The sequence below is a fragment of the Lipophrys pholis genome, assembly GCF_963383615.2.
Source record: "Lipophrys pholis genome assembly, chromosome: 4".
Classification (NCBI taxonomy): Eukaryota; Metazoa; Chordata; class Actinopteri; order Blenniiformes; family Blenniidae; genus Lipophrys; species Lipophrys pholis.
In genome coordinates, this window is record NC_137637.1 from 25,638,024 (window position 1) to 25,663,471 (window position 25,448).

Sequence of the window (25,448 nt, forward strand, 5' to 3'; positions counted from 1 at the left end):
ACAGGAGAGACTCAGCCCTTCCACCTCCTGTCACACGTTATCAAACTTGACACGTCGACTGATCATATTAATCTGTTGTGTTGCTCGTGATTTCGAGTATTAAATCCCGCTGCAGGAGGCACAAAGGTCCCGGGTCTCACACTGGTGCAGGTGCTCGGGTTGGTTGCGCTGGAGGGCAGGGAGGCGCCTCCCTTGGCGGGCCTCCGCGTCTCGTGTGTTTGTGCGGCGCTTAGGTAATTAGCAGGTGTGCTTCCGCTTGGGAGGCTTTCAATTGAATGAGCCTCACCACCTGAGAGACCCACACGCCGCCGCCTATTAACGCTGATCCTCTGTAATAAACCTAAATGCGCCCGCAGGGACACAACCTCCAGGAACACAGAAACTCTGAGGGATCGCCACTGTTTGAACTACCCCCCCCCCCCCCCCCCCCCCCCCAGCCCCACATGAGCCTCTGAAGGCCTCGGTGATGAACTGGATATTTATAGATTAGTTGAAATGAAAATATAATCAAATTTACCATGTAAGTGAGCCTAGATGTTGACAAACACAATTTAATAAAAAAAATTCAAAATTCAAATGATAATATAAATATATATGTTTAATCCTCCAATTTAAAAAAAAATTATGAATACTTAATGAGGCCCGGTTTATTTCAGTGTTAGAAAATTAACTGTTTCTGCCTCCTTGATATTTTTGCTCTTATTTAGGTGGAGTACAAAGCTTAAACTATGTCAAAACTGGGGATGAATCTATAAATGAAGTCCATCCCAGAGACAAATGGGTTTTCTATTGCATTTATGGTCAAAGTTGTTTGTCTCATATACGTTTTAATATTTCTGCTGTTAAGGCTGCTGTTGGTTTCAAGTCTCCTTTTGTGTTAGAAAATTTTGACTGACTGTTACTTTTGTTCACAAACTAAACAAAAGAAAGTGATTATTTGAATAATCAATAATGACGGAGGTTGTTTGTAGCAGCTTTTCAAATAATTTGTGGAATTATTTATTCGGACAGGTTTAGAGAACATAATGTCGTTTTGATGAAGTAGTGGTATGATTGTATGTATTCACAATGAGAAATTCCACTCAACTCCAGGCACATTCAAGGAAGGTGAGAGGCCATTTGGAACTGTTTCCATCAGCGTGGTTTGCGTGAAAGGAATCACTATTGCATGCTTCAACTTAAAAGAAATACATTCATGATATGATATAAGTGTAACAGGAACTTTTTACATTTTTATGATTTTGAAAGCCAAATATCAACAAGTGTGAGTCGCGTATATAGAGGAAGATCGTGGTCTTCTCCACGTTGTTCAAGCACCAGTGTAAATCTGCAGCCGAGTTTCCAGCGAAGGGTGAACGTATTTGTGTGTAAGCAGGACGGCGCCTCCTGATAGCGGCTCTGTTACGTCATGGCAAATTTATGACGTGGGCCGGTCTGGAGTTGCTCCGTCGAATTCTGAAGTAAAAAGGGTTTATTGATTGATTTGATTCGACTAAAAAAAAACAAAAAACATTGACATTGTTTATTTGATATAAAAAATCCAAAGAGCCTTGCATGTGTACGGTGTACAACGGCGACTCCTTTCTAACACGGCTCGCCACAGGAAGCGATAGCGACATGGATTCTACACTTTTAATACAACCTTCTTGCTTGGACGTAGAGCGCTTTCACATGGTGACTTATATTGAATACTGTTGACCTGTTTGGCGGGAATTGTTGAAGTAGGTTTGTGCTCATGACGTTATTTACAAGAGAGATTTCAGTATAGCTGTGGTCGGTCCTTGAAGCGCGGTGTATCATATGAAAACAATGTTTCCAAACTGGCTGTGACACGAAAAGCAGCAACAATAGCCGGACACGCCAAGCACAAGTTAAACGTACCTCCTGGAGCCAGTGAAATATTAAAAACAACTTATATAACCCTCTCATGAATGTAATTATATTCCATTTAATTAGATTTTATGGCGGTAGAAGTGTTTAAAATTCTTCTTTGCTGGTAAATCCCATCTGTTAATGGACGGTCACATTGCATACTGGAGGCCACTTTAATGATTAGTATATGGATGTCGCACTCTTATTTGTCTACTTTCCGGGAGTTTGTGAATTTTCTAGATGTCAAAAACAGCCTGGGAGTTTTGGTTATGAGATGTAAACTTGCCAAATCACTCGTCACCGGACAGAAAAGTTGAAGGGTTAATTGTCTTAGTGAAATAGAAATAAAAATAACAGATATAATAACAGAAGCTGTTCAGCTGAGGAGAAAACAAAGAACAAAACAAGAAATATAATATAACCTGACAAAGCTCAACTCGGCATGGACCAGTTGAATGTGTGGAACATGCGACTGATAAAAAGGGAGAAGTGATCAGAAGACTTCCTGATAGACTCGGTTGGTCCTCCTCCGGCTCCCCGTCACTTGTCCTGAGGGCCAAATGGAAACCAGTTGAGCTGGTTGGCTCTGCCGTCAGCAGGAGAGAGAGAGACGGAGGCGACGAGCACAGAGTCCACCGTGGTTAAATCCAGCCTGATTTCACTTTGGAGCTTTGAGTCTAATCAATACTCTATTTTTCACCTCAAGTTTTTTTTTGTTTTTTTTTTCTCCCTCAAAGATACTTTCAATAAAATGGATCATGAATTTATGCAGAACTTTATTTCTTATAGGTATATGCTCTCGCTTTTTAATTTTTGAGAAGACTGAATGTTTCCCACACCTCACAAAAAATAATACATGTTTAGAAGTTAAAGACAACGGAAAGTTCAGGAAGGGCAGAGGGAGTGATCCTCTTTCCCAGACAGACACTTGTTTCGGACATAAACAGTCAAGACTCACTAAATCAACATGTAAGATTAGTTTTCTAACTATTTTAATGCTGAAAGACATATGCATATAAACACTGTGTTTTCACAATTTTTTCTCTAATTCCCATGACCACATCATAGTGATAAATTCATAGTAATAAACACAGAATCTATATATTAGTAGTAGTAATAGTAAATACAATGGCTAAAAACTAATAAATATAAGAAAATTGCAGTTTTGTTAATGAATCCTCAATGTTGGAAAGAGTTATGAATATTTCACTTAAAGAAAGAAGAAAAAAAAACCGCTGAAGAAACTGAAATTTAAGTGTAAATTCAATAAATGAGAAACCTGAAGTTGGACTGTGCTCAGGTCACACTCGCTCAGCCACAACACCAGAACTTCTTGGTTTCACTGTGAATTTTACATGCATGATTGAACACACTTCTTAAAAAGAGGAACATTTTGGTTTTGAAATCGTGAGACAAAAAGATGAAGTGGTCTTGAGTTTGACTCCTCTGGAAGTCTTGTGTGTGTGTCTGTAGTACGCATCTTTACAGCAGCTGGCAAGAAGGAGAAAAGGGAGCTTACCGACACCTGCGTTTGCACTTTTATTGTCAATCTGTTTGAATCACATTGTCCCTCTTACATGGACGTCCTCCGATCTGATGGTATTTTCAGTCGGATCAGTCTAATCAGGAAGACGTGTTTACACGTTGTGATTTTAATTGGCTCGTTTAATCAGATTACTTTTGGATCATGTATCTGCCTCTCGTAAGTCTGTGTTTGTACGCTGCGGTGAAACCGTAGTAAAGTAGGGACAATCCCATTATGATGTGTATATTTATTTATATATATATATATATATATGTTTATTTATATATGTTTATTTATATGTGTGTTACAAGTGTATATTTATTATACTTTAACAATTCATTATTATTTATTATTATTATTTTTTTTATATATATATATATATATAAACCCTATTTAGGTGTTAAATTGACATTTGGTTAATACAAACAATCCGGTATTTTATGGAAACAAATGCTGATGTTTATCTAATAAGTCTGCATAGAACATAAGTTAGTTTTGTTACTGAATTTTGGATGAATTTAATTTTCATTCCACTATTCTTTTAGTAAGATAACAAAATAAATTTACCCCTCATGAAAACCCTGCACAAGACCAAAAGAAGAGAAAATCCAGTAGAACGGATAAATGCGCAGGCATTTTTGCTCCAAAATCAACCGTAGCATATTCTGAGCACGTTAAGGACGCCACGCTCCGATAATTTGGTAAAATTGTGGATTTCAATCGATACTGGGTGCCTCACAGTTCATCAGAATTGAGGTGGAAACCTAACGCAGCATCATGCGGCCACCTAAAAAGAAAAGTCTGTCTGAACAAGACGAAGAAGCGGACGGAGTCGTAACTCAACAAGTGGACGCGCGTGAAGCTGACACAGGTGTGCCAAACCACATGGCTGAGTTGGCGGATTTAATAAAAGCTGTGATAAAAGAGGAGATAAGTGTGGTGGTAAATCAACTCAAGACCACAGAGGGTGATGTCTCTACTTGCACACCAAAGCTTGTCCAAGTGGACAACACTTTATCTACTTTTGGCCTTACGAAGGACATTGAAAAGGGCAACCCAACCAGCTACATGTGTGGACTGTTTTAAAGGAATTATTTCAGAATAAACTGGAGACTGAGCCTGAAGTGGAAGGAAGTTGCGCACCGGAAAGGAAAAGCATCATATGGTTAAAGACAATATTGTTTTGGGTTAAAAAGTGTTTTAAAATAGCTCATTTGATTATATGCAGTTTAAGAAATAAAGTAAATGATATTCAAGATTTAGTACTGGATTATAATTTACAGGAAACTCCTAGATTCAACGATAAACAATCCAGAACAAGATAACGGTGAAAAAAAAAAACTAAGATGCATGTGAGATCATCCCGTTGACACGCACTCACGCCTTCCTATTGGTTTTACCTGCATACAATCGGTGTGAAACTGTGAAACTGCATTGTTAAACGTACACGTTGAGTTGAGCAGCGACGACGTTGACGAGTGACGCTCGGCTGTCCTCGATCGTACCCTTTGTCCTCCTGCTGCTGGTATTGATCCCACTCAGGTTTGGCTGCGGCATGTAATCCTCGCAATCCCTTTAAACAGCTTTTGATATTTTCTATTTTTCAGGGGAGGGTGAGATACGTCGCCTGTGAGAACAGTTAGTGGTGGCAAATGGGGCCACGGTGTTGCAGGGAGAATGTAAAGCAACAATAACATAAACTCTAACATTGCATAACAGACAGAAGTTTAACGTTGTGACTGTGAAAAATGGTTTCACCCACACTTTCTATCCTCGAGCCGAGGCAGTGGTCACTGACTCTTCGCCGTGTAGTTTAAAAAAAAATAAAAAATGCAGGTCCCTGTATTTTCCATGAGGAAATCATGTCAAAATAAATTACCTCTGGTAAGCAAATATGTAAAAATAAAATGAAGTAAATCAAATCAAGTTCAGGATTAAACTGCTGAATGTGAGCCATGAGAGAAAAAGCCCAAGTAGAAAATGTCTGAAGTTTAAGATTAACGATCAAAAAATGGAATTTGACCCCTCCCCCAAAAAAACCCAAACTGTTTTCATAGGGCGACAATCTGATGAACCACAGATGGACTCAGGTGACAAATTTTGTCACTTGTTGTATTTGGTCCATGTAAAATTAACCCTTGTATGATTGCTGCGTCCCTTTTTTTTTTTTTTCTCCTTTCGTGGAAGTGATCGCGGCCATCCAGACCTCGGAGCATACCGAACAAGCAGACAGTTTCGTTGTGAAAAAGTAGCACTTGATGCACATGCCAACGAACCGCAGTGCTATAAACACCGCACGCGACTGTCGATTTGTTACACCTCCGCCGTTGAACATTGTTTACAGACCACGTAGGTTGTTGATGAGTTCTCGACGGGTGAAAATAACACCGGTCAAATCCAACAGGCATTGTGTTGCGCCGTATCCCACCGTTATGTCACGGGGTAAACGTCACAGCGGCTGCCTGCCGCGTGTTCGGTTTACATTCTTTGGTCCAATGTGAAAAAGGACGGCGTGAGCGTGACGCCAGCCGAACTTGAGTGCCAACTTTTCTTCTTTTTAAACTTGAAGTCAGCTCACCGGACCACGGCGCCTGAAAGTGATCGACCCAGTCCCTGTTAGAAGTGGAAGATCAAGATCCCGGTGTGGAAGCGTTCACATTGTCAACCTTTCATTGGGGGATTTCAGGAGCAAGATTGGAATTGTTTTGCCGTCTCATTGCGTTTTATACCGTTTACAGGCTGCTGGTTAGTTCTCAGCTCGTAAAAATAACTTAATCCGTAATCCAACACGCATTGTTTTGTGTTTAGCTCAGCACGAATGTTTTTTTTTTTGTTTTTTGGGGGGGGGGGGGGGGGGGTTCTCCAAGGAAGTCACAAAATAAAGGTCACACCAGCTTTTCTCCATCGTGATTTTAGTGTTTTCAGTGTAAACACAACAGCAAAAGTGGAAAAACTGCTTAAAATATTCACTGTCCGTCCGATTCATTTGGGTTGCTCGTCACTGACAGTTTCCAGGGGGGGGGGGGGGGGGGGAAACAGACGATTTACTATGTGTGATTATCAGCCTGTTTTCTAACTTTAGGTTGTAATAATTAGAACAAAAACATGACAACCTCAGATCATTGAAGTCCCTGAAGTATCGTCTCGTCCCTTTCGTGCCTCTCTCTCTCTCTCTCTCTCTCTCTCTCTCTCTCTCTCTCTCTCTCTCTCTTTGCCATCTTTTCCATTTTTGTCAGACTTTTCCCATCAAGCTGCACAATCCTGCATGCCCTCGGCTGACTGTTAGAAGTAGTTCTTAAGAGTATACAGTTAAACTCTCCCCTCATAATGGCTTATTTGTGCTGGACTGTGTGACCGATTAAAGATCGCAGCGAGGAGATAGGCCCCTGTGCGGTGACAGCCAGGCCTTGTGTCAGTACAAAGCTCTCCGTTTCTTCATGAACTCGGTGAACTGTTCTATTTCCTGCCTCTGTCGGAGGCCGCTCATCTGCCGCTGCTCTCCGAGCCGGCCTTAAAATCCGAGCCGAGGTCGGCAGTATCGCCGCCTCCCTCCATCTGTCCTGAAACGTTTTTTTTTTTTTTTACCCATCGAGACCCCAACGAGAAATGTGCTCACAAGACACAAACAGAGACTCAATAGCAGCAACCACAAGTCCCCCGCACGCTTCTTCTCGTTTTGGGATGCGATTTTCCAGAAATCACTCTGTTTGTAGATGTTAGAATTTCCTATTGTCCAACGCGACGACTCCCATGCCCAGCGGTCTCAAACCAAAGTTACGTCACGGTCTGAGAAAGCAACAAATCTTCACGTTAAAGAGAATCAAACCAGGAAATATTTGGCTTTTTGCCTTCTGAAATGACAAAAACGTACGTTTTTATAACGACTGCTGATTGATGTTCAGTTGATCAGTTTGTAAATAAAGTAGCCATTGTGGCTCAAATGTTCCTCTCTTACTTTATGCCCGGTTAAAACAAAGGTACACTGATCTGTACGTTGAACTTTAACTTCATTAAAGATTCATATTTCACCCTTTTTTTCTAATGAAGGCAGCGTTCTTTATTTTATGTCACTGTGATCAGATGCCATTAACTGCCTTTTCTTTTTTTTAATGCACTATAATTCAATATTCTAATAGAAAAATTGACTTTATTATTATTATCTTTGGCTGATCCATCTTATTAATAAGATGGATTGTGATGCATTGTTACTTACGGTGTAAAGTCGGATTGAAATTGAAGTTACATAACGACTGTAAACGATAAGATTTGTACAACATTTCGGCTGTAATTTTCTCAGTCGTTTACCTGCAGCAAATTTGAAGTTAAATATATATTGTATTAAATTACTAAATTGCGCCATTTGCTCTCCTCTTACTCTCTTTGACTCCAGTGGAACATGCCAACTACGTGTCAAAACAGGGCGTTGGGGGGGGGGGTCAAAAACTAGGCAACGTTGCAATTTATATTTGTAAGAACGTCATGTGGTTTGCTTCATAGGAATGGAAAAATCGTAGACGATCACTTTTATTTTGAAGGGGTGTAAACAATGTGGTTGTAATCAAGGTTTATGGTATACATGTTGTAGGTAAACAGTTCCAGCTTCACCTTGATAATACAGTGGATAAAGGTGAAATTCAGAAACCCAAAGAAAAAAGGTAAAGTTTTCCATCTTCTTCTGAAGCCTCGTTTGATTCTCAGCTTCTGTCACTTCTGAAGAAAACTCCTGCTTTTCCTCGCAGACTGCAGGTTCACTGAGGTTAGAGCGGGATCCCGACTTGCAGTTATTTCTAGGTGTGGCATGTTGTTGATCCAGACCCTCCTTTCTCTTTCCAGGAGTTTTACGACCATGCAAAGATCCTCTGGCAGGACGAGGGTGTGCGGGCATGCTGGGAAAGGTCCAATGAATATCAACTCATCGACTGCGCGCAGTAGTAAGTCTTTCTTTAGGCCTTTTGCTTTTTTCCGCCTCACTACACACACTGGGAATCGTACAAATCACGACCGCCGCTTCATTCTGCTCTTTTTGTCTTTAGTCTATATGACTTTATGAAACATCCATTAGACATTGTGTTTGGTTTGGGAGCGTTGCAGTGCAAGGTGCCGAGGAACATGACAAAGAAGTGATCTGCCCATTGGTTTAACATTTTGGAGCCCGTTGAAATGTTTATGCAACTTTTAGTTCTGTTACTCTGAAGCATCAATAGATCTCCATGAGTTGACTTCAAATCTTGTTAATCGAGACAATATGGTGAAGCGGTTGTGTACGGTTAGGGGTTTAATCTCAACCTTTTTGTGGCCAAGTGTCCTTATAGAGAACACTGACCAGCGTCTCGTGGCTGCCGAGCAACTTTTATAGCAGCTTTGTGATCATTGTTGTTTAGGTTCATGAATGAAATCATAAAAAAATATCTTTAGCATTTACCCCCGGTGTCCCTCCTCATGGAGGGAACTTTATGTCAAAAACAACAGGCTATAAGACGGCGGATCGACAGCAGCTGTCAGTTGCGTGTTGTTGACAGTCATGCACAATATTTATTATCTGTTGACTCATCGCTAGAGACTTGGTAGGGCTGATTATCCTGCTGTGCAAGGATGCACTTTTGTGTGGCGGCACATAAGTCAAATTTCTCAATAGGTTGTTTGTGCCTAACAACTGAGATGCAGGCTTTAGCCGATGATGAGCAACTGTGTGTCCTGAAATGACTCCGTCTCCAGGGTTTTCTTTTCTTTTTTTCTTTTTTTTCAGGGTGTTTCGTGTCAATATTTTTGTCTTAACCCTTTATATATTTTAACTTGGACTTCCTCGGCCTACTCAGCCTGACTCTCGTGCTCCGAATAAGTGGCTCGTGGCTTTTTGATCTTGGTCTCGTCGCGGTTATTCTGTGGTCACGTAAGGTCACAGTGTTCAAGGTGGGAGATTCACTGACGCTGGTCGATGTGCAAGCGGTCATACGTGAAGTGTACTTTGAATGTGTATCAGTGATCTGTATCGGACACTTTTGGTCAAACTATTAATACTGCATTCTGTGTTCGAGTCAAAGTGTTTTTCTCACTCAGCAGATGGAGCAGGTTTTTAGCATTGCCACTTAAACCGAATCTATTAAATCACGCACCATCCACATTGGGTTGTTTGTTTGTTATATAGTCACTATGAACAAAAGACAGTGAAGTCTGTGCCCCGTTTCTGGCCTCCACGCTATACCACAACACCAGACACCAATTTAAAAGTCTTGCAATCAGTGTGCCTATTGGCGATCTGATGTTGACGCAACATAGAACCAAGTGTTAATAAGGGTGGGTGATATAGTATCAGATCATGCGCAAACGAATTGTCTCAACAAAGTGTCTTTGAAGACGGATCATTATCATGCTAAAGCTCTACAGATATTCAAGACATACTCTATATGCGTCGTGTCCTCACCTTCCAGAGGCTACACAAATCAAATCTGTGCAATTACTGTCTTCGTAATGTTTTTGTGTCGTTATACGAGTGCATATAATTGGAGTTTAGGCGGCAACGCAAAAGAAAAGTAGTTTAGTCCAAGCTGTGTGATATTCCTTTTGTTTTATTTTGATTTTATTGGCTCAATGTCTTAAAATTAGAAAATAAGATGAAAGACAAAATGAATTAGTCACAATTATACTGAAGATCCTGATCCAACGCTCCACATTGTCCACCTTGAAATGACAATTTGTGGGAGGAATGAAGGGATATGAGATATAAGTATTATTGAAATATTGAATTAGCTGACAGTTTTGTGGGGATTTTTATATATTGGTTGGAATTATTTATTGTTTTCTGCCTCAGTTGCTTGTTAGTCAGGCGCGCTAATATAGCTTTGCTCCACTTCCTGTATTAACGACGTCTTCTCTGGAATAAAAGGATTTTTATCAATATATCTTTTCTTTTTTTTGTTGTTGTTAAAAGTACATTTTTCTATGAGTTTAAAAAGAAAATGTTTTGTTATGTTTGATGTTGATATTTTAGAGGGACTGGGACCAAAACATGCCAAAAATATGCAGGTGGCAATGTGTTTCTGTAAGTTTCTTCAGAAAAGCTCAAACATGCTCAACGTATTGCACTAAATAATCCCATATCAAATCCAACCACTGTATTTCAGTGTATTTCAGAGTCCAAAACACAATCCTCATCTTCAAACAATGACATATAAGTATGAAACAGGCAGGACTTACATTAAGTAGGGTAATGAGGAGGATATGCAATTTGTTATTTAGGGGAACCTGTAAGTGAAACATGTTACAGCTTTTGTATAAATGTAAGTTTTCATCTTACAAATACAGTGTATGCAGCAGTGAAAGTCACAAATCATTTTTCATATGTACTCGAACTAAAATAGAATAGACCCTATTTACTGGAATTTGCTGCTTTTAAAACCACAAGCCGCTACCGTAAAAGCCCGCGGTATGAATTGCTTTGAACCTTTTCGAAATGCTATTTTGTAGCCGGTGAGTTCACTCTTCAAACAAAGAAAAACAGTACTTTTACTGCTACACTTGAATACAATTTAGGAAACGCAACACTTGTACCTTTTCAGTGGAATTTCGGGAACTCGGTATGTGTGGCATTCAGTCGGCGAGGAGGGGACCAGATAAAGTTGCAGTGTTTTCTCTGAAGTCGCCAAACGTGCAGGTGTAAAGAGAATAAACTCGGGGAAAAGCACTAAGTTGTTCGTATTTACTTATCAGTGACGTGTGTGTTCAATTTCATGAGAATATTTATTGAGATGAGGATCATTAAAGTTAAGTTAAAGGGCTGAGAATATGTGTGTGTGCGTGTGTGTGTGTGTGTGTGTGTGTGTGTGTGTGGGTGGGTGGGTGGGTGGGTGGGTGGGTGGGTGTGTGTGTGTGTGGGTGTGTGTGTGGGTGTGGGTGTGGGTGTGGGTGTGTGTGTATATATATTTTCTGTGACACAGAACACTGGCTCCACCCTTAAAATACACACAGTTTTGCAGAATTACAGATCTCGGGGGTATCAGGTAAAACGAAGAGACATATGAGCACACACGTACGGGGATGTGGTTTGAGATTGATGCTCCTCTGTACAGTACGTTCCTAAAAGCCTTGGCTCCATCATGTGTAATATAGAGTCCCAAATGTGAGGGGGAAAATACACCTCAATGGCTTGTAGCCTCCAAAGGTTTCATCCACTGAGAGGGTCCACATCTCTTCACATTAAAAAAATAAATAAATAAATAAAGTACATTTTTAATGCATGTGTATATGTGTGATACTCTCAAGCTGCACACAGGTGTTTGTTACTCGTGTAGGTGGAACCGCATGTCTGTTAGCGGGAGGCTGGCTGCCAGTCCACGCTGTCGCCGTTTGAGACGATCACGACAAATCTTCGCCGTACGAAGCGTGATCGTAGACGAAGAGAGGCACAGGAAACTGCAGAGACTGAAACGGGAGGAGAGGGTTTCCCCTGCGTTGTGGGATCTCTCCTCTCCTCTCCTCTCCTCTCCTCTCCTCTCCTCTCCTCTCCTCTCCTCTCCTCTCCTCTCCTCTCCTCTCCTCTCCTCCACACCCAGCAGCCCCAGTGTTATGGATCAGATGCTGGGCTGGGTGGCCAGACCGGAAGTGCTCCCCTCCCCCCTCCGTGTGCTTATGTAAACGGAGAAGCAGAGAAAGAGAGAGGGGAGAGCTATTTTTAACCCAGGCAGGCTGCAGAAGGAAAAAGAATGAGCGAGTGTGTTGGGAGAGAGACAACTTCAGCATCAGTGATGAAGGTTGTTAACATTAAATGAAAACGTGAACCCTGGATCAGCACAGGAGAAATCAAGCCCACCTCATACACCCCCCTCCCCCTTTCCCACTCCTTCTCTCTCTCTCTCTCTTTTTTTGTTTAATGAATTTCATCATCCAGTTCATGTCATGATAGGGAAAAGAAGGGGAAGAAGAATTTGAGCGCTGGCGCTTTGTTGTCTCTGTGCGATGTTGAGGAAGTCGCCGAAGCCGTCCTCGCCGTCACTCTGCTCCGTCACGCTCCTCCGCGACAGGTTTTTTTTTTGTTGCCGCTGCCACATCTTACTGGCGCTTCCCCGGCGGCTCTCGTGGTCTTACTCTGCAAGGGTGTCGTTGTCCCTGGTTTCACGGTGGAGCTCGTGCGGTCCCCGCGACTGTAGGGCCAGGCACATGCAAGGACCAAACACGGCGACTGTGTGTTCTCTACCGGGACCGAGGCCGAAGGTTTTTTTTTTTTTGTGAGAGGGCGAGGCCCGTTTGTCAGGTCTCTGTTGTTTCATCCACTCAAAGATCACAAGAGTCGTCCAGAAATATTCACCTGGGGGTAAACCACGACGGATAAGAAAGCACTAAGTGATATTTGGGGGGGGTTGTCCTGGAGAAAGACGCAGGTGTGGGGCCGCAGCAGATGTTGACGGTGCTGCGGATGAGTCAGGCACATTTTAAAGGTGAAGGGGAGCTGCTTGACAGAGGCCTTTTGAAAAAAGATATTTTGGGTGTAATGTAACTGTATTGTGACTTTCTTAAACTTGGTTGTACTTAAGTGGATCTGATGTGCTTAAATGGCCCATTTTCTCTCTCTCTTCTCTCTCTATCTCTCTCTCTCTCTCTCTCTCTCTCTTTTTCAGTCTTGCGTACCTTTTTTAGGTCTTGCATTCCCCCCATTTTTCCCCATTTCATTTGGCCTCCCTTTTCTTTCAATTTGTTACATTTCATTACATTTCTTACACGTTTTCGTCTGTCTTTATTCCTGTCTTCATCTCTTTCAGTTCCTTCTCCACATTTTTCCTCTTTCTCTTTCTTTTTGAGGAAAAAAACTTCTTTGCACCCTTTGCCGTGTTTATTCTCTTTCTGTCATTTAGTTTTCCTTTATTTTCTTTAAGTTCTATTCTTTGCTCAGTTCTATTCCGATTCTCTTGTGTTTTTTATTTGTTCTTTTTGATTTTATGTTCCTCCTTTTAATTTGTAACTTGTTAACCTGTTTCCTCTCTCCTGGAGACTCTGCAGTCCTTTATTAATGTTTTATTAGACTTTTCTTGTCACTCTGTCTCTACTAAAAATGATTATTGTGTTCATGTTTATGCCTCTTTTCATTCTCCTGGTAACTCCTGTCATTCACTCCTTTCATTCTCCCCCTCTCTTCAACCCACTCTCATTCCCTGCATTACTCTGTCTGCATTTCTTTGTTGCCGACTCTCTTTCTGTCCCCCTCTTCTGCCATCCTTCCTTCCTTTCTTTCATTCCCTCTCTCTCTCTCTCTCTCTCTCTCGCTCCCTCTCACTCCCCCTCTCTCTCGGCCTGTCTCTCCCTCTTTCTGGCCCCTCTCCAGTAGCACAAGATTTGGAGCCGATTGTCTATTTATAGCGCCTGTGGTTCTGTCACCATGACAACCAAGCTGGAGGCCAGGGCGCCAGGGAGCTATTTTTGGAGCAGCGCCGTAATGTCAGACACAGCCTTCTCTCTCTTTTCTTTCCTCCTCCTCCTCCTCCTCCTCCTCCTCCTCTCTTTCTCTCTGCTTCTTTCTCTCTCTCTGTGTTGTGTGTGTTTATGTTTGGCTCAGGATCGACCTGCGAAGCCTTTTGCGTCGGTCGACTGACAGTCTGAAGCGCTAATGTATAAAGAAGCAGCAAAGTCCCCTTGAATCCGTGCACGAACAACCACCCCCACCCCCACCCCCACCCACCATGTCCCTCGTCTTCCTCCTCCTCCACATGAGGAAGCACCAAGGCCCGTTCTCTGAGTGGACTCGGAGCTCCGGAGGCTCGCGAATCTTCAGTTTTCTCTCGTGCACAGATTATGTGTGAGCCTGCATGCATTTCAGCATGGGAGCGAAAGTATGAGATTACAAAGCGTCATTTTATTTTGATTAATTTCGCATTTTTTTCGGTACTTTTAGTTGTTTTACATTTCTATCGTTTAAGCCTTTTAATCTGCATGTTTTGCAGTTTGATCTAAAATAAAAGTTCCAGTATATATTTAAATGTGTTTACGAAAACAAAATAGCACAGTGTAAGTTTTATGAAGATGTACTTTGTGTGAGGAATGGTATTTGAATGTACATATTTTCTGACCGGTATAGAGAATCAAATGCCTGCAATTAATAATGCAATTATGGTTGAAAGGCAACTCATCGTTGATTTAGTTTTTGAAAATAAAGAGCAGTTTTTACTTTTGAGTGCAATTGAAGCACAGTAGTTGTACTTGAATTCCTGTCCAACTCTGGATATTATTGTATGTATGTCTAAAATAATTTAATAAAACAACAAAAAACAGCAAGTTGTATGTTGGTGGGGACGTATCTAAGGGCTAAAATTCAATTGTAGATTCAATTTGACAAAAACTAATCTTTAGCAAATCTTTCTTTGATATCAGCTAATACTTATAAATGTACTATTATGCATTAGTCTATGCATAATCCTGATATATGACCTGCATGTAGTTTTCACAAGATAAGAGCAGGTAAAAATAAATACATTAAGTGCGTGCATGCATGTGTGCAAAAATGTATTGTTGTTGCATTTTGTTACTGATTCATCTATAAATGTTAAAATCTCAGAGGATATTTTGTGGAAAAAAAAAGTTCTAACATCAAGTTTTAGAAATGGAAATTTTCAAATAAATGTAATCTTTCTCAGGGTGTTTTGACAAATTTCATATTTTTTTTTGGGGGGGGGGGGTTGGGGGTTAACTAAATGAAGCTAATGATTGAGATTAATTTGCAGCTCAGTGCAGATTATTCCGGTGTAGATCTGAGGATGTGTACTCTCATAATCTGAGTAATCCTGCGTCCTAATACTGCCACTTTAACAAGATGAATGCATTAATGCAGGGTTGCATTATCAGCTTTGCTGCACTGCTGTAGCAGTGAAGCTCTATAGGCCGGCAATTGAATGTGTTTTATTTGTTTACTTTCGATTTTTTATTTTTTATTTTTTTTATTGCAAATGTGACCATTGAAATGTGCTGTATTTTTCTCAAGTCAAATTATAACTATTGCAACAATTAAAAATAGGGGGAAACACAAATAGTTATCTTGGAGTTTTCTTATTTTCTAGTAATGCTTTAACCGAAATCTTAATTATTTACCAGAAATTTCTTTTTTGTCACAATACCAAATCATTTTCACATTTACTTATATTTTTGGAGAAATAAAGACTAAAAAATAAATAAATCACAATCATTCAAACAACTTAATTGTTCCAGAGAACAAGCTGAATTATATTTAACATAAAGAAAATTAAAAATCATCTATTTTCACCCACCAGACAAGCGGGTTGTGTGTATTCCCAGAGTTCAAGTCAGCCTGTCTGCCATCCCAGAATAACCCTCCGAAGTTATACATAAGACTGCAGACCTCTCTGTTACTGGGGCAGCCACTATTATTTAGTTAAACTTACTCGGCACGGTTATTATGGGCACTTCTATTAATAGGGAGAACGGCTAAAAATTGAGCGCCGTGTTTGTCCCGGGCGTGTCGACGCCTCGCAGCCGAGACCGTAGATAAACAAGAATTTGGCCTCGGCAGATGTGAGCAGCAGCCATGTAAACTCTGGCATCATTAAAGTGTTCAGATTCTGTCACAGTATTTATGCTTTTGAGAAGTGAGTAGGGGGTGCTGGGAGGGGGGGGGGGGGGGGGGGGGGGGCTCTTTGCTGGGGTAACAGCTTAGCCGCAAGGCCCCAGCAGAGAGCAGAAGGTACCGGGTGTTAGTGTGTGTGTGTGTGTGTGTGTGTGTGTGTGTGTGTGTGTGTGTGTGTGTGTGTGTGTGTGTGTGTGTGTGTGTGTGTGTGTGTGTGTGTGTTTGTGTGTGTATAAAGAGGTACGGCTCTTTGTTGCAGAAACTCTTCTCTCTCCCTCACAACACCATTTTCCTCCGTCTTCCTGCCTTCTTCTTGTCTGTCTGTTCAGTGCGGTACTTTCCGCAAACCCCCACCCTCCACCCACCCACCCACCCCCAAGCCCCCACCCGCCATTCCTCTCAGTGTGTTACCTGCAGCCCTCCTGTCACATTTCGCCCCTTCCTGCCACATTCCTAGTTATCTCACAGGGGGCTGCATACCTGTTCTCAAGCGTCTTGCCTTTCTAGTTTCAGGATTGGAGCCACCGAGCAGACGGAGAATCCCACACGGTGGGAAATCTGTTAGCGGACGTCTTTAAAGCAAATGTGTGGGGGGGGTAATTCTTTCGCAAGGAATTTGGTTTGTGTTAGTGCAATCCTCATAATGTTTCAGGTCAAACAGAACATGTACCATTGGTATCAGATACATGTGATGATGTTTTCACTTTTTCTTTTTCTTTTTTTTCTTTTTTTTATTTAAATCCTATTTTGTAGAATGAATTCACTCATCACATTAACAATGTTAGATACCTTCAATAATTAAATGAGTCCAATCAATTTCAATCAATTAAAAGGTTGCATTGAGCAGGTCTGAGTTTTTGGTGTTTTTATCATCAGATTCTTCTCAGTGTAGCACAACTGGACCACAAGTCAGCCCACTCCTCTTTCCACTGCTGCGCCACTCCCGTTCTCCTTAAATACGGTTTCTTCTTTACATCTGAAGAGGCTTCAACAGCTGGGATGTATAAACCTCTGTCCTCTGTGTGTGTTTTTGTCCATATTTGTCTCAAGCCTGTGACATATTTTATACACACAGACGTGTAGTAGGAGGCATGATAAGTCAGTTGGTGTTTTTTTTTTTCTTTTCTTCTGGTTAAACACACTCTTCAACTTCTTAAGTCGGGGATACAATGGAGATTACACACTTCTTTCGAGCTGCCCTGATAAAGTCATGAATAGCAGAATAATATAAGTATATACCATATCTTCTTATATATAAATATAATAAGATAAATATCAGAATAGCATTGCACACATCGAGGAGCAGCTGCAAATGTAGGCCAGCTCAGCAGAACAATTAGCATGAGTCTGGGTAGGCACTCTGTGAATGCGATCGCGCTGTAGGCCTGCATACCCACCCACGCACACACGCACACACGCACACACACACACACACTTCGCCTCCTATGCAAGTACTACTACAGCAGCTCCATTGACGAGGCTCCTCCGGCTGCTGGTGACTCAGACTGCCTGCCTCTGATCTAACTGTGAATTCAAACGCATGCCCCCTTGTGGCAGCTCTGTCTCATGCACTCTGTGTGCATGTGTGTGTGTGTGTTTGTGTGTGGGTGTGTGTGTGTGTGTGTGTGTGTGTGTGTGTGTGTGTGTGTGTGTGTGTGTGTGTGTGTGTGTGTGTGTGTGTGTCCCCTGTTCTCACATTAGCACATAATGATAAGTTGGTGTGGATATTAAGTTTCACTCGCAGCTGGTAAATGTATTTCACCCATATAGCGTCTATCATCAAGAATATAAACTGGATTCTGTTTTGTTTTTTTGGGTTTTAATGCACCTTCGTAAGTTCCTGTAGGAAAGCAGCTTCTAATCTAACCATGTTGGGGTTTTTTTGTTCTTGTTGCAGCTTCTTAGATCGGATCAACGTGGTCAGGCAGAACGACTACACACCCACCGACCAGGTGAGATGTTCAACAATCAATTCTTATCATAATGACCTCACGTCTGACTCTAATCATAAAGGAACAATAAGGCAAGCAAAGTACAAATGTGTGGATTAGAAATCTATTGATCTTCAACCAAAAGATGAAAAAGCCTAAATTTGCATTCGGTATTACTATGACCAATCTGAACACACAGTTCTGTGGACAATCACACTGTAGACACTTATCATTTGCCTGTTTCGTCATAGAAACTGTGAAGGAAGCATTTCACTTTAAATATGACTTTTGTTTATATTTTATTGTAATTCTAGATTTTGTTCTACTTTGATCACATTAGAGGCTTTAACTTTTCTTTGCATCCCACTGGTGAGAGCGTGCATAACGCAGGAACGTGAATCGACGACAATAAATCTAGAAAATATCCCAAAGATGTGAATATTTTCCCCAGATTCGGAGAGGCCAAGACGAACTTAACTAAATCGATTGTAACAAAAATGATATCATGCAAAAATGTCATTTGCGTTTTATTCTTCTCCATTCCTGCTTTCTTTAACAATCCTGTGCTGTTGCCCTTTTTCTCCCCCAGGACCTCCTGAGATGCAGAGTACTGACGTCTGGGATCTTCGAGACAAGATTTCAAATCGACAAAGTCAACTTCCAGTAAGTCGCCGTACGCTTTGTCTCGGTATTGAGCATTAAAACGGTACCAGAAATAGAGCGGGAGAAGCAGGTTTTACCTGCCATTTCTTCATACATACAGAGACATGTCACCGATACATGTTAATGAAGTATGAGACATCTGATTACCAAAGAATCGGCTCGAATCGATCAGTAGCTTTTAAAGGTGAGAGTAAATGAAACTTTTCTCTTTGTGTGTGTTACAGTATGTTCGACGTGGGAGGTCAACGAGACGAGCGCAGAAAATGGATCCAGTGTTTTAACGGTAGGAGGGTTTATTCCTGTGACGAAGTGAAAGCTCATGTTTTAACTCATGCAAAGTGCAATTATTAAAGAAAACAACAACCAAAAAAAAAAAGACGAGGCAGTGAGCTTTTTTTGGGGGGATATTCTTTCTCGTTGGGTGTGTTACTCTGACTCCCTCTCTCGTGTGTGTGTGTGTGTGTGACACAGATGTGACGGCTATCATCTTTGTGGTGGCGAGTAGCAGCTACAACATGGTGATCAGAGAAGACAATCAGACTAACAGACTACAGGAAGCCCTCAATCTTTTCAAGAACATCTGGAACAACAGGTCAGAGACGCTCTGCACTCGGTTTTTTTCCTTTTCGTTTCGGAGGCCGCGAAGTGACGTGAAACGAAAAGAACCACAACGGAAAGAAATAATGTATGTTCATCCAAATATAAGGCAACAAATCGTAAGGCCCATTTTTAGGGAATTATTTTGTTTGTTGTGCGCAAGAAAAGAAAAAAAAAATATTTTTAGTAGAATTGTAGAAACTAAAACATCTGACAGTCGATCATTGAAAAGCAGCTGAAAGTTATTGGGGGAAAAAACTGTTTAATGGTTGTCACACATAAAGGTGCAGTTTTGCTTAAATATACTGCGCAACTCTTCTTTGATACTTGGGTTGATTGATCGTATAGTGACATAGATATTAGATTAATGATTTAAATGCAAGTCGGTGTGTTTTTTTTCTATCTGCGTCGTGATGAAGAATTAGTCCAATTTAAAGGCAAGAATCGTTTTCATATGTTTAGAACTGACTGTGATGTAAATGTAAAAGTGTAAAACAGTGTAAAAGTCCCAATAATGTTTTTATGTAAAGGAAAACTGAACTTCTGGAAGATCAAATAAATTTCTACGTTTTTTTTTTTTTATGGTTTGGTTGAAAACAGCGACAGCCTTAGTGATTCTTCACGCGCACTGCGATGGGAATCACAAGGACACGACAGAAATGTGATGAGTTTAAGGCGCAAAACGTTAAAAAAAAAAGAAAGAAGAAGAAGAGTCGGCGGGTTTGGAAACTTGGCGCTTACCTTGTTCATTCCGCTTCGCAGGTGGCTACGGACCATTTCGGTAATCCTCTTCCTGAACAAGCAGGACCTACTCGCTGAGAAGGTTTTGGCAGGGAAATCTAAAATTGAGGAGTATTTCCCGGAGTTTGCACGTTACACCACGCCTGATGATGGTAAGACCGGCTGTGATATTCGTTTGACTTTTTCAACCTTCCAACGGTTGACACAATTTGTTTTTGACAAATATATGAGACAGTACAACCAAACTCGGTTAAATCTCAATCTCTCTGTGAATCTGTGTGACTGTAGAGGTTGTTGATTTTCAGCCAGGACGTATGTATTTACAAAAAAAAAAATAAAAAATACACGCGTGTCAAATTTGCCTTTATGCCTGTAAAAAACCAAAGCAGATAAATGCACCAATGGATTTGTCTTCTTCTCCGACTAATGTGTCGGATGAATGTGACTTCAATGTGACCAGATTTCTTTCTGTCCAACAGCAATACCAGAGCCGGGCGAAGATCCTCGCGTTACCAGGGCAAAGTACTTTATACGGGATGAGTTTCTGGTGTGTACAAATCTCAAATTCAAACAGGTAAAGCTCATTTTACCTGTTTGAATTTGATCATTTTTCTTTCTTGTTTCCTTTTTTTATTTACTATGAACCGATTCTCAGTTCACTCCATCGCGCTCTTCAGTTTGACTCTTGTCTCCCAAATTCTTTTGAGCATCTGCCAAACATCTTCTTTTTTTTCTTTTTGAGGGCGGGGGGGGGGTCTCTCACACTGTGATCTCTCACGCAGCTTTAAGATTAGTTGGATGAGTTGTATCAGCCTGAGATTGAACTGAATTGCAGACACACTGCATATTATTTTTCAGGTTTTGACCATTGCATGTACGCTATTTTCCATACATCATAGAACTATTTTACTCTTTGTAACACAAGCTTATGTTACATTTTCATTCATCCAAATTATTTCAGTTGAACGGTTTCTAATAAACTATAAAAATATTTGTTATTTAGGAAAAATTTGCATTGACCAAATATAAGGAGGCAATACACAAGCACTGAAATTATTAAAAGTAATCGATACATTTTTAGCAGAAGTGGTAAAAGTACTACAAATACAACCTCAAATTCTATTGATTTAAATAGTCTACTTATGTAAAAGTACTATATAAGTATTGATTCTGAAATGTAGTACAGAAGTACAAAATGTAACCATAATGACTAAAACCGGGCCTGTGGTGGTAATATGCCCATTACAACATAAATATTGTTTGTACAACTATAGGTGCTTTTCCACCAGTACCTACTCAGCCCTACTCGACTCGCTTTTCCAATAGAAATACCTGTACCATCCGGGCCCAGTATAGTATCCATTTTTAAGGCGTCAGTACCGCGATACCAATACAGTACCGGTATACCGAACAACCCTCCAATGGAGTCTTGATATTTCAGTGGTGACCGGAGGTTGTTGTTTTTTTTCTTTCAAAAGAATTTATGAAAACTTTTGGTTTTATAGCTGAGAAAGTTAATATTAAATATTAACTGAAAAGTGGTTAAAATCTATCAAATAGAACATATATCAAGCAAAAGTTAATCATATAGCACATAATTCTTTTTTTCAAAGACATTTCCACGTCTGACGGCAGGCGTTGTCCTCCTTTCCTGAGCTTTTTTGATATTTCCCGCCAGGCGTTCCGAACCATCCGGCCATCTTTATGTTCTTTTAGTTGTACAGATGGGGATAGCCGAGGATCTCCTCGCACAAGCGCCCCTCGAAGTCGGCGTCCGCTGTTGCCGTTGTTCTGATCGCTTCAAATAAAATGAAAGGCTCATTTCAGGGCTTGTCAGAAAACTGCTTCATCGACGCTGACCGCCTTCTCTTCCACATCTCTTTCAGAGGATCAGCACAGCCAGCGGGGATGGGCGCCATTACTGTTACCCTCACTTCACCTGCGCGGTCGACACGGAAAACATCCGCCGCGTCTTCAATGACTGTCGTGACATAATACAGAGGATGCACCTACGGCAGTACGAGCTCTTGTGATGGACGGCGGCTGCGTCCGGTCTGCTCCTACACCAACCTACCCACCGGAGTTGCTCCCCCGTCATGACCAGATGGCTAAACACCCCTCCACCTCCACCAACCTCTCACCATCTGATCGCCCGCCCTCCCCTCCAGCGCCCCGTTACAACCTCTCCCAGTGACACAACAGTCGTAAAACTCCATTCCCGAACGCTGTTTGACGGATTCACCGACAGCAGTTTCTCCCGTCTATCAGCCTGGACCGCCTGCCGCTACTCCGCTCCGCTTTTTTCTCCCAAAGGAAGCGGGTGGAGACTGGAATTTCTCAGTGTAGACGAACCTCTCCTTTCAGCTCTCTCTCTCTCTCTCTCTCTCTCTCGGACACGTCAAGACGTAGACACGCGTAAAGGTACACAACACACATGCGACAGAATAAGACGTTCTGGTGCATAGATAGTTTTAATATCACACACACATTCACACTCTTCTAAAATCCAAGTCCTGCTTTTCAACGCCAGGCAGAGGCTAAATTGAATAACACTTTCTCAGAGAGAGAGAGAGAGAGAGAGAGAGAGAGAGAGAGAGAGAGGGGGAGGTTTATTCACCGCATACTCACGACAAAACCAATACAGAGACGGACGATGGACGCGGAGTGTGTTGAACTGATACAGCGAAGGGCTGCAAGCCTTTGTTTTTGTTTCTGTGCCCACCAGTGGACTAATTGACTAATGGCTGCCCGCGGATGTGAGCGTGACTCAAACATAAGGCGCGCGGCCGACACGACCCCGATCTGTCCAGGAAGGACCGCAAAAAAAAAAAGAAAAAAGAAAAATATAAAGTGCATAAATTCATGCATACCAGTGAACTTCATGCAGTGCAAAAAATCCAAGCTATATATATAGATATTTATATATGTGTGTATATAAATATGTATATATATATATATAAATATATATATAAATATAAATATTATATATTCATGTAATAACACAATTCAACTTTTAAGTTTTTGTTAGTTTTTACCCCATTTTGTGTGTTGGTGTACACTATGTGTGTGTGATCTGCCTCTGTGCACCATTTAACCTCCCCCGACATAAACACACACACACACACACACACACACACACACACACACAAACGCATATCCTCTCACACTATTTTTGCCCCTGCTGCTATTTGACAACTATTCATCATGTGGGAACTAAAAGAAGAGGAAAGTTTTTTTTTTGTTTTTTTTTAAAGCAATGATTTATCGAGACTGGATGCAAAGGATTTACCGACAAGTGGACAGACTGACACTGATACACACACACACACACACACACACACACACATACACACACACACACACACGCTCCAGTCCTCTACTCATCCACGCCACCCCTCCCTCCCACACACACACACACACACACACACACTCTCCTCCTCTTCTGCCTTCCCTTCTGTCTTGTTCTCTCACCCTCTCCCATTCCCCATCACCACCTCCTCACTCCTCACTCCTCCTGGCTTTAAGTGCGTCGGTCTTTATTTTACTGCTGGACTATTATTCTTGTACAGACTGTAAAATGTATCATTTTGTACAACTTTATTGAAGGAAAAAAAACAAACAAACAATAACTTGTAGAAGATCCCTGTGCCTTGATCACGACTGTACGTGTAAAAATGAGCTAATATGTAAGTAATGTTTCACTGCGCTGTACAGCTGGACGGGTCTGTCCCACCTTGTCCAAGCTGACTTGCCCCCCTCCACTGGGGGCTAATTGAGGGGGGGGGGGACTGTGGGAGGGGCACCGAATCGGGGCGGAGGACTTTCGTCGTTTGCTTTTTTTTTTCCTCCCCCCCCTCCACATTTGTTTTGTTTGTTGATTAAGTTGTTTTTGCTTTGAGTCTACTCTGGTTTCTATACTAAGATATTTGGGGAGTGGGGGGGAACAATGACGGAAAAAAGGTAATCAGACACACCACCTAATGCTGTGTAGTGAAAGATAGTACTGAAGCCTAACACAATTTAATATATACATATATATAAAATATATTTCAGATTTTATATTTTGTATATATGTACTATACACTTGTATCGTATCTCCCCTGTGAGCTGTCACCCCAGGATTCACCCTGGGACTACTCTGCTGTCTTTTCAGTAACATCTGCAAACGTTTCAGAAAGGTGGCGGGTCTGTGGGCAACCGGGTGGGTGGTGTGGTTTTTTTGTTTGTTTGTTTGTTTTTTTTATTTCATTTTTGATTTAGCTTTAACTTTTTTGAAAGTGAGGGGAATATCCAATTGCAAAACATTGCTTGTTTCTACATAAACCAAATTCTTTTTGCTTAAACAAGAGGAAACAGTTGTATTAGTGTTTGGTTCATTTCCTAGACTTACAGTGGTAGATCCTCACATGTCGACCACAACACACACACACACACACACACACACACACACACACACACACACACACACACACACACACACACACACACACACACACACACACACACACACACACCAGAGTATTACAGCCACAATGAGGAATAATAAAATAAAGACTAAATTTTTGGTTAGACAAGATAGGTAATGGTGAAATTATGGGACCAAAGATTTGATTTTGGCATAAATTCCAACAAATAAAACAATTAAATAATAATAAAAAAATTCTCTCTGTATTTTATTTCCTTAATGTGGCTCGAATACATCATCATATACTCCAGCATCAGTTGATCAGGTAGACTTGACTTAAATGAACAGTCTGACACAACTAGGCTGAAAAAAAATCCAATGTCCAGCGATCTGTAATCCGTCACGTTATCGCCACACATTTGTACCAGGAAGGCTTGAATCATTCCAATTAGAAATAATACAAAATACTGTTACAATTATCAAGACCTTTAAATAGTATATATCATTTATGATTATATCTGATGCATGCTAGTGCTGCAGCAAATGTAAATTGATTCATCTGTTGATTAGTTCAATTTATCTACTAGGCAACTTTGATCATCGTGAGAACCGCAGAATGTCACCATCATTACCAAAGGGCCATATTGTGAGTGTTACCACAAAGGCTTGTGGCAAATCCGCCATCTAATTTGGTCAAAATGACTGATTTATAATCTCTAATTAAATCATCATCCAATTGATAATTAAGTTTTTAGCTTGATGTAAACCCAGTACAACAGTCATTTCGGGTGATTTCACCTGAAAGCTGATTCAAATGTGCTTAAAATGACAATCAGTCTATGATTACCTTTGAGACGAAGGATTGATCTTTGTCCTGCGGAATATGAGGACTTTCAGAAATGAAAGTTGGGTTTAATCATCAAACTCTACCAGTGAGTGTATTAGAGGGTCCTTTCTTTCCTTGATCGTGACACCAAGGGCTCATTTCTCAAGTGTCTGGTCTATACTCTCTGAAATTCTCATGCTCTCTGGTTTAAAGTTCACATCTGACAGGTATTTGACTTTGTGTCGCCTGACGCGGTCAGAGTGTGACGTATAACATGCTCTGTGCCGTCATTGCCGCCTTCAAGTATGTCGTCGTTTGACTTCTGT

At 41.1% G+C, this 25,448-nt stretch overlaps 1 protein-coding gene across 1 annotated transcript in view; it reads left to right on the forward strand.

Annotated features, from left to right (window-relative positions):
* The window catches only part of LOC308108713 (guanine nucleotide-binding protein G(s) subunit alpha-like), a 31,701-nt gene extending 9,175 nt beyond the window's left edge, over positions 1-22,526 (forward strand). Inside the window, exons 5-12 of the mRNA XM_080461881.1 lie at positions 8,231-8,328; positions 17,857-17,911; positions 18,480-18,553; positions 18,778-18,836; positions 19,025-19,145; positions 19,913-20,043; positions 20,371-20,438; positions 21,778-22,526. Of these exons, the coding sequence (XP_080318007.1) occupies positions 8,231-8,328; positions 17,857-17,911; positions 18,480-18,553; positions 18,778-18,836; positions 19,025-19,145; positions 19,913-20,043; positions 20,371-20,438; positions 21,778-21,924 (753 nt within the window). The 3' untranslated portion in view covers positions 21,925-22,526. The remainder of the gene's footprint in view (positions 1-8,230; positions 8,329-17,856; positions 17,912-18,479; positions 18,554-18,777; positions 18,837-19,024; positions 19,146-19,912; positions 20,044-20,370; positions 20,439-21,777) is intronic.
* Positions 22,527-25,448: the final 2,922 nt, after the last annotated feature.